General features: G+C 58.5%; 1 protein-coding gene across 5 annotated transcripts in view; it reads right to left on the bottom strand.

The window, feature by feature from the left end:
* Positions 1–9694, bottom strand: part of STRN4 (striatin 4) — a 27360-nt gene continuing 17666 nt past the window's right edge. For 3 of the 5 annotated variants that reach the window (XM_055311018.1, XM_055311022.1, XM_055311021.1), the window contains exons 7-17: positions 8613–8772; positions 7923–8036; positions 7439–7554; positions 5747–5922; positions 5613–5660; positions 5155–5276; positions 3814–3981; positions 3512–3652; positions 3002–3100; positions 2742–2828; positions 1–1450 (exon numbers count right to left, since the gene is read on the bottom strand). In XM_055311018.1, coding sequence (XP_055166993.1) covers positions 1281–1450; positions 2742–2828; positions 3002–3100; positions 3512–3652; positions 3814–3981; positions 5155–5276; positions 5613–5660; positions 5747–5922; positions 7439–7554; positions 7923–8036; positions 8613–8772 — 1401 coding nt within the window. In that variant the 3' untranslated portion in view covers positions 1–1280. The remainder of the gene's footprint in view (positions 1451–2741; positions 2829–3001; positions 3101–3511; positions 3653–3813; positions 3982–5154; positions 5277–5612; positions 5661–5746; positions 5923–7438; positions 7555–7922; positions 8037–8612; positions 8773–9694) is intronic. The other 2 variants (XR_008662556.1, XM_055311020.1) reach the window with 2 other exon arrangements.

Below are 9694 nucleotides of genomic sequence, written 5' to 3'. Positions count from 1 at the left end.
TCTTACTCCAAAGGGTTTATTGAGACAAGTTTCACATCCAAGTCCAGGGCAGAGGGGAGGGGGCTTATAAACAGGAACCTGGAAGGGGGCCTGAGGACTCAGGGCGGGACCCAAAAAAAGAGAGTGAAATAAATAGAGGAAGAGAGTGGAGGACCAGGAAAGGAGACACAGACTATCACACAGTGATAACGACATGGGGGGGGGGCAGGGCTCCATTAACATCCCATTTATTTATACAGATATACAGGGAGTTGTGGGGGACCCCCTCCAGCCTCCATGCCCCAGAGAGGGGCAAACGAGGGGCATCTCTCCCCATGGGTGACCCCGTGGGGGCTGGGGGGCTGCCCCTGGAAGGAGTGCTGAGAGCGGTGGGGGAGGTAGGGGTGGGCACCTCCCCTGAGGGCATCACCTGCTCCCCGGGGGGTTACTGGCCCTGGAGGTGCTGGGTAGTGTCTGGAAAGCTGTGTTGAGGGAACTGGAGGGGAGGGTGGTGGGAGTGCTTCTGGGGTGGGCCAGGCCGGGCACTCTGCCTGAGGACAGCCCGGGGTCCAGCTGGCTCCACAGCTTCCCAGGGGGTCAACCACAGAGCAGGGGCACCTGGAGCTCCTCCCAGCACAGCTGCCACTCAGGTTTGGGAAGATGGGAGAAGGGGGGTTGGGGGTTCAAAGAGAGAACCTGGCACCATCTGGCGTCTTGGAAAAGCTGATCCCCAAGGACACCCAGCCCCGGCTGTGCTGCACCCAAGAAGGCAGCTCAGAAAGCAGGACTGGGCGTCGGGGCACAGAGAGGAAGCTCCCCAAGGCCATCCCAGAGGGTGATTCCTGAAGGAGGCTGCTCCCCAGGCGGATGCTTGGGGAAGGGACGGCCATGGGGGATGGCCTCCTGGGGAAAGGGCCGTTAGCACCACCAGGTTCCCAGGCAGGCGGGAAGAGCCAGGCCTCCGGACCTCCAGACTGAGGCTGGGAGTCACCTGAGTAGACAGAAGGGAAGGAAGACTGGGGCATGACACCCCAGGTACAAGAGGGAAGGCTACCTCGGCCCCCTCTCTTGATGCCCAGGAGCTACCTTGATGATTCTCATAAGGTAACCCCGGCTACCAGGACGTGGCACCCTCTAGGAGTGCCAGGTAAAGAGATGTGTCTGAGGTCTCACTAGGGGTAAGGATGCAAGGAGTTTCTGCCCTCCCAGACCAAGCCTCCTGCCCAGCCTCTCACCTCAGTCCCACCTGCCCGGCCCCACTCCCCAGCCGGCGTAGCGGCCAGGGTGGGGCCAGGTGGGCATCATACAAAGACCTTGGCCAGGGCATCGGCGCCCGCACTGGCGATGAGGGCCTTGCTGGGGTGGCACGCGACAGCGTGAATAGCCTCTTCATGCTTCTTGCGGTGGGCTGTGATCTCCTGCACACATGTTTTATTGTCCAGGCTCCACAGACGCAGGGAACAGTCGTGACCTACGCAGGTGTGGGAGCTGAAAGGGCTGTCCCCCAGGACAAACCCCAGCTACTCCAAACCTGACCCTCTGGATGAGCTGGCCTTGGCACTGGATAAAGGGCCCATCTTCTTCTCCACACACCTCTCAACACCCAGGCTGAGGGAGAATCCTTTTGGCCTAGCCTGCTATCCGTCATCTAGTTACCAAGTATTCACTGGGGACCTGTGTACTAGGCTAACCTTCCCCAGCCCAGGGCTGTTGACGTTCCGATGTGGCAGACGGTAAATAAAACAGAACGAATGATGCCAGATGGTCAGCAGCACTGTGGATACAGGCTGGTCAGGGTGAGGACAGAAGGGCTAAGGGGGAACCAGGAGGAAGAGTCTTGCAGGCAGCAAGGCCAAGGGAAGGTTTGGAACTGGCAGGAGGTGGATATGGCAGTAGCAGCCTGAGCAGGGGTGTGGGGAGGAGGAAGAGGTGGTCAGAGAGCGAGGAGCAGACAGGACTGGGCCTTGGGGCATGAGCTACCTCTGGAGATGACCTGACTTACATGTTAGAAGGAACAGGCTGGCTGTGGCAGAGGCTGGCTCTATTTGTCCTTTACAGTGGGGGGGCCCCAGGCCCTGTCCCAAACCCTCTCTCCCCTGGACTTGATGCTACTGACCACTCCCTCTACCATCATCCTTAGAGACAGCTGCTGCCGTCACACGGCAGATGGAGAACAGGCTTGTTGGGTGCCCGAGCCCGTCCACCTGCTCTATTATCCCATGCACTTGCTGGCTCATGAGCTCCCACAAGCTCGGTCGGTAGGGAGCAGAAGTGAGTGGAAGAAGACCCCTTGCCCATGGCCTCTCTGATGGCCCATGCACACCCTCCACCTCCCTGGGGAGCAACGCCCCTTTTCCACCTGCCCACATCCCACCCCGTCCTGAGGCACAGCTCCACAGGAGCTGGGCTTCAGTGCTCTTATCCACAGAAAGCATATGGTGGCAAATGCTAAAGATCCCATGGGGACTGAGAGACCCCAACTTCATTCCTGCAACCAACCCACAGGGCTGCGACCAAAGCATGTAACTTCTCTGAGCCTGTCCACATCTGCACAGTGGGTACAACACACCCACCCAAGAGGATTATCTGGATGAAAGGAGATGGAGGTAAATGCCTCCAGGCGGCTCTACCCAGAGGCTCCCTGCCCGTTCCCCTGCCTCAGGGAGCCCCGGAGCACTCCCTTGTGACCAGTGCCCACATCTCTTCCTCTTCTGCTCCCACACACCCTTGCTCTTTAGGGAGTCAGGAGGGTCCGGACTTACTTCCCGACATCAGGAACACGCCGTTGGGGTCCACGGCAAGGCAGGTGACCGCGTCCAGGTGGGCAACCATGGAGTGCACAGATTTCCCTGAGAGGAGAAAGGGTGGGTGACAGGTTACTTCCTCTCAGCACCTTGCCTGGGAAGGTGATGGCCCAGACAAGACGCTGAGAGCCTGCAGCGTGGGCACCAGGAGCTCTGCTATCTGGGCAGGCCCTGCCATGAGCATGAGTGAATGGTAGAGGGAGAAGGTGGGGCCTCACCTGTCCGGCTGTCCAGGAAGCGGATGCCTCTGTCGTCGTGGGCAGTGATGGTGAGGGGCTGGTTTGGGTGACTCACCACCTGGTTGATCTGGGTTGGGCCTGGAAGGCAAGGAGGAGGGACGGACGAGAGGAGAACCACGGCCCTACAACCCTGCCCTATGCCTAGCTGTCCAGGAGGACTGGGCCCCCAGGGCTTTCCTGCTCAGGGTCATAGTACTTCCTCTGTAACCTGGGCACCGTGCCCCACCTGGGGTGGCACAGCCACCCACATGGAGCATCTGCTCTGCCAAGAGGCCTGATGATCTCTGTTCCCTCAGCCTTCCCAAGAGCCCCTCGCTGGCCACAACAGTGGCAGCTGGGACTTTACCTCCATCTGACACAGAGCCCCCTGCAAGGGGGGTAGGGAAAATGTCTTCTGTTCACTGGACATCGGGTCACCAAAGCCACAGGAGGGACTGAGGCCTGGGAAGCACTCAGATACCAGCCCCCGGCCCTGGGGCCCCCTCTTACCGCTGCTCCCCCGGGATTCCAGCGAGAGGAGGGCACTGCCAGCCTCCAGGTCATATAAGACAGTGTCGCCAGAGCGGAAGGAGGCCACAATGTGGGCAGGCTCGGTGCTGGTAAAGGCCACTGAGGTGGGGATCCCATGATCTGAGGGTAGAGGAGAAGAAAGGCTGCCTCACAAACCTGGTCCTGCCCCAGGGCTGTGGGACAGGACTTGGGAAAGCTGGGCCCTTATCAGGAGTATTGCTCCTGCAGGGGCCTCCAACTCTATACAGCTCCTCTATGAGGTGTCAGCAGCCCTCACTCACCGCTGGCTGTGAGGAAGGTACAGAGGCAGGCTGGGCTGCTGCTGGGATCCCAGATACGGATGGTGCCATCGGCAGAGCAGGAGGCCAGGCGCTGGGAGGCGGGACTGAAGGCTAGGCCCCATACAGCATCCCCATGGCCCTCCAGGACATGGCTCAGCACGCTCGGGTCTGGACGTACCAAAGGGAGACAACGGGCTACGTCAGGGCTGCCAGCTCCAACCTAGACATCTGAGAGCCAGGCAGCTGGGCTGGGTCCACCCATTCACCCAGCTTCATACCTAGAGTCCTCATGGGCTCAGAGCTATTACCCTTGGAACCTGCCCCTGCTAGCCACTCACACTCTGCCCACTAACACTTCTGGGAAGATTTTAGGACTCTGAAGGCAATCCAGAATGGAAGCTCCAGAGGGCAGGGATTATTCCCCCCTGTTCATTGCCATCCCCACAGGACCCATGGATAGTGCCTGGCACAAAGTAGGTGCTTGGGACACGATTTTTAGGACTTAATGAAGGGGAGAAAGAACAATGGTGGCTTTGAGGCCCCAAGAACCTTTGCAGCCTGGGCCCTATTGGTTGGCCCCACCCATGCTCCCTGCAGTCTTTTCTGCCCAGAGCACAAGCCCTGCCCACTCTCTCCAAAGCTCCCTAGCCCTTCTCACCCCTGCCTCCCTGGTCACTGAAGTCCACACGGGGTGCTCAGTCAGGCCCTGCTGACGTCACCCCCGTGTGTGGCAGCTTGCATGGCCCTGAGCACATACTACCTGGGACTGACCCTTTACCTTTCACAGGGTGGGACTGTTCTTAGGAAAACTGTGTCTTCTTCAAGGGAAGACACATACCTCTGAATTCTGTCTGCTATAACAACTGCTACACAGAGCCATGCATGTCATCAGAGTTATCAAAAGAGATGTCAGAGGATAGGCGACACATTTAACTGAAGTGACAGTGTAATCACTTCTCCACTTAACTTTTAAAGGTGCACTAAGGATCAAGGGCGGACTCCCTACAACCTGGCCCAACTAACCTCTCCCCCTCCCCTGCTCTACTGTTCCTCACTCCTGCACTCAGCCACCAGAAGGCTTTGCACATGCTGGGGCCCGGGCCCAGTGCTGACTCAGAGTCAGCTCACCCACCAGCCCCTCTGGGAAACCGTTCCCCAAAGCCATCTCTTTCTTGCCTCAGCCTATCTGACCCGTCACATGCTGAACACACTGCTCTATGCTCCCTCCACTGGGCTGGGGGTGTACAGTTAGGCACAGGTGGATGCTGAGGGAATGCAGAAGCTCCTGTGGACATGGGGGCATGAGGGGAGGTGCAGACAGGAGGAGGGAGCTGTCCTCACCATAACCGTCATAGGGGTCCATGTTGAGGTCCGGAATCTTCCAGCTGTGGATGCGGGCATCTGCCCCACCACTGTAACAGCATTCGCTATTGCTGCCCATGGCTACTGCCAATACAGGACCCCTGCAGGATGCAGAGGTGGTGAAGGGGAGATGAAAAACTCCATCTCACTCCTTTCCAGGCTCCCCACGATGGGACCTTGAAGTGCAATGCTAGATTTTTCAAGGATGGTCAAAAGAATTCAGCATCTGGGGCTCTGGTTGTGCCACCCAGGCCTGCCTTCCCCCAACTCCCCATGCCTGTTTCCTTCTCTTGAAGGGTGAGCTGAGAATCAGCTCTGAGACACTTGGTCTGCAGAGCACAAGGATCAAGGGGGTGCGTGTGCAGAGGGCATTTGGCCCCCTGGGGTAGTAGTGAGTGGGCCAGAAGCCAGACTGCCTTTGGGGGGCACTTCCCTACCTGTGAGCCCGGAAGGCATGGATAGGTTCCACATCTAGTGCAGCATTCCTGTGGGGAGGCAGAGGAGCCAGATGTCACTGAGAGCCCCTCATCACTCAGAACTCTACCTCCCCCTCTGGGGTTGTCGCCCTTACTTCTTGGCTGTGACAGCCTTCTGTAGGTTCCAGAGCTTCAGTGTGCCATCTTCAGAGGCGGTGAGCAAGGCAGACTGGCTGTGGTGGAAAGCCAGGGAGCGCACGCCGTCGTAGTGTGAGCGGAGAGTGAACTTGGGGTTCCATGTCTTCTTAAAGGCATCTTTGCTGTCAGAGAGCTAGAGTGGGGGGAGCTCGGTGTCCCAGCAGTCCTGTGGATGCCGACTGGCATCCAGGATATCAAGAATCTGCCCCTTCCCTACCCAGACCCACATGGAGCATCCTCACACACTGGGCTCCAGCCCCAAGCACCCTGTGTGCAGCACCCCTCTGAACACTCAGTTCAGAGGGGGCCTGGGGAAGACAGACAGATCACCCCACAGTGCACAGGAACTGTGAACTCCAAGCAGTGTTAGGAATTAAAAATGAACTGGGAAGAGACACCCAAGCAGCCTGACTGCCTCTGTGGCAGTCAGTAAGGCATTCCTGAGGGGACACCAAAGGAACAGGACTTAACCAGATCCAGGGAGGGGAATGAAGGAGGACACTGCATGTGCAAAAGTCCCTGTGGCTGCCGGAGCAGATCTAGAGCCTGAGAGGAGGCCCTGGTTACAAAGCAAGGGACAAAGTGACAGAAGCTGAGACCAGAGCCACGTTTGGGAACTGACATGGACTGGAAAGATGTGAATGGCTGCAGAGAAGCTAAGGGGTCACAAGAGAAGCCTCTCAGGGCAACAGGAGGCCACAGAGACCACACGTTAGGGGTATTCTAGAGTCACTGTACATGCCCTAGGAGGTGGTGGTGTTGCTCTGTGCATGGGGGATTCAGGGGCAGCCAACTGGGAAAGATGATGAGCAGACTGTCAGGCAAGGACTCAGTGTCCTGTCCCAACATAAGGTTCACACCACCTAACCAACCCCCTTTCACGTGGGCTCTCTCCCCCATGGTCCCCACCTGCACCATCACCACTGCCCTAGCTCTTTAGGGCCAAAGGCTCTGCCGCTACACGGTTACCCCCTCACAGGCACACCCCTGCTCAAAACCTCCATCTTGGCCCCACTTCCTGGCATCCTACAGCAATGCCTCCAACCCTGCTGGCGTTACCAACCACTTGAAATTCTGCTACAAGCCATGGTGGTGTTCTGCTTCAGGGAAATGCACACACACCCCCAATTCAGAAACTATCAGTGAGCCAGAGGCCCCTCTGTGGGTACTGGGCTCAGAACACTGGCCCTGATGTCTCCTTTCCTCTGGCCCATTGGCCACCAGCCCCACTTGCACCTCGTTTTGGGGTTTCTGGCCACAAAGATCAGTTCAATGCCCATCTCCTGTCCAGACCATCTTCCCTGCACTGTGCTGACCCTGGGCCCCCTTCCTTGCTGCCAGCCTGCGGGAGGCCAGGACTTGAGATGCACGTAAGCCACAGGTGGAAGGGAGTGTGGCCTGAAGGAGTTGAGTGCCGGCTACACCCCAGTGTCTTCCAGGCCCTGCACCTCAGTAACCTCCCCAAGCCCCCTCAGCCCCGTCTGCACCCCTCCATAAACCAGGGTGAGCTGCTGAATGACCTCACAGCATCCTCTCACTAGTGGACTGAGCGCAGCAGGCAAGGCACCCAGTCACAGCTCAGCGAGAGCAGGCACAGCGTAGGATGCCCAAGGAGGCCCCTCGGGGGAACAGGCAGCCCAAGAACTTACATCACAGCTGAGGTCGTTGTCGTTGGTGACGGTGAGATCTGCCAAGTCCCCCAGGCTCACCTCCCCGCCCCCGATAGTGTCCATGATGAAAACGTCTGAGGAGAAGCCAAAGGAACCTGGTAGGGGGAGGGGAGGGGGGGCAGAGAGGGGTGGGGGGAGAGAGAGAGAGAGAGAGAGAGAGAGAGAGAAAGAGAGAGAGAGAGAGAGAAGCAGAGAAAGAGGTAAGGAGTCAGAGAGCCAGGGAGAGGACAAGATCAAGAATCACAGCTGGAAAGAGAGAGACAGGGAGAGACAGACAGACAGACAGGGCAGGACAGACAAAAAGAGAGGGAGACAGACAGACAGACGAACTTTTGCGACAGGGAGGCTGCAGACTAGAGGCCAGGCTTTGACCCTGAGGACACAGAAGCCCCGGGCTTAGCTCTGCAGCCCCCCTATGCCATGGTGCCCCAGGGGACCGGGCCAGGGTGCAGGGGCCTCTTACCTTCGTGTGGCCGGGGCTGGGGTGTGCCAGGAGGGGGACCAGTCACTTTAGGGGGCAGCCCATCCACATCCCGAAGGTCGGCCAAAATGCCTTGGAGTTTGACCCGCCGGCTTTCTACAAGGACAAAAGCCCGGGGCTGGAGTTGCCCACCAGTTCCACCCAGCTGCTAGAAGCCCCTCCTGTAAATGTGAGGCAGTCAGGAAGCCCCGGTCCCAGAGAGTACTGGGGCTCCAGGTGGGAGTGGGGGACGGGCAGAGGGGACACAGTGTGCTGAGACCCTCTGTGGTCCCAGCCATCCTACGTGACCGCTAAGGGCCTTGTGGCTCAGAGTCACGGAACGGGAGGAAGATGCAGCACTGCCCTGTCAGCCTCTCCCCACCAGGTCCTCATCCGGTTCCTCCCTGAGGGCCGCTGAGACCTAGACTCTCAGGGACGGCTGGAGACCCCCCTCAGGGAGGGCTGGAGACCCCACTCCGGGAAGCACTGGGCCTTCTGCATCCCCGCAGGGATTTTCCAGGGAAGGGGTGAGGGCCTGGCCACCACAGTGTCGGCCTCCTGCTCTCCTTGGCCACCCTCCTTTCAGGAAGCGTATCCGTCCGGTGGAGACCCTGGGGCAGGAAGCAGCTGCAGGCGGCTGTGTGTGCCTTTACCTCGCCTGGTAAGGAAAGTTGGCCAGGAAATTCCGCTTACCCAGCTCATGGTGGGTCCCCTCTCCCGTGCACCGTCGAGGGTCTGGGGAGCCCTCCCCCTCCTCTCCTGAGCCCAAGAAATCGAACTCATTGATGGCATCCTCAGAGTCATCCTCCTCGTCCTCGTCCTCCATCTCGGGCACTAGGGCTTTGGAGGGAAGCTGGGCATGGAGAAAGCCAGACAGGTCAGGAGGCTCTGGTCCAGAGCCCAAGCCCACCCAGTCTCCAGGGCAAAGAAGCCAGGGTTCCTGGCCTCCACCTCACCCTGCGCCCTGCTTAGAAGCATCCTGCGTGCCAGCCACCAGCTCCCCTTCCCTTCCTTCAGTGTCCTTCCCCCTGCAGGGCTCCCACACACACTTTGGCAGCTGTGCTCCCCCTGCTGGAAGCCTTCAAAGGCTGCTCCTTACTAGGGCCAGGGAACTGGCAGTCCCCTACTAGGGCTTTGCCCACCTCTTCCCCATCACTACTACCCCCTCTTGATTCCTCCCAGGACCCTCCTCCTGACTCCTGCCCTCTTCCCACTCCCTCCCCTGCTACAACCCCCACCCCCTCAGCACAGTACTTCTCAGGAAAAAAAAGTCAAGCGAGATAGTCTGTTTCAGGACAGAAGAGAAAGATACGTGTGCCTACATGCACAAGTGTGTGTATGGAGGCGCAGAATTCAAGTGGGAACAGATGCCTGGGCAGAGCAGTCGTGCCAGCTTCTGTGCCTTATTCAGCGCACTAGGCAAGCATCCCACGTGACTTCACCAGCTTGTGAACAGTTACCATTGCTGCACTTAACGTGAGCAAACAGGCTGAGCAGGGAAACCCTGCACCTCAGGTCCCCGGTCAAAGATACACTAACACAGCTCCAAACCGTGAGCCTCCCAAGAGTTCTGAGTCTTCCTTAAAACTTTATTGGGTGCCTCAAACTTTGTTTTCTCACATGACAAGCGCATGCTACTTTTGGCACGAGAGAAGACAGCACTGCTCTTCCATCCTGAGATGTAGGACTCCAGGGCAGGTGAGTGCCAGCGTTCCTCCCCGTCAGTCTTAAAGCAATGCTAGGAACCAATCCTCTTGTGTTACTTGATTCGTGCA

Source organism: Nyctereutes procyonoides, unplaced genomic scaffold (genome assembly GCF_905146905.1).
Source record: "Nyctereutes procyonoides isolate TBG_1078 unplaced genomic scaffold, NYPRO_anot_genome, whole genome shotgun sequence".
NCBI lineage: Eukaryota > Metazoa > Chordata > Mammalia > Carnivora > Canidae > Nyctereutes > Nyctereutes procyonoides.
The sequence above is the reverse complement of the archived record's forward strand: the minus strand, read 5'-3'. Positions and strand labels throughout refer to the sequence as shown.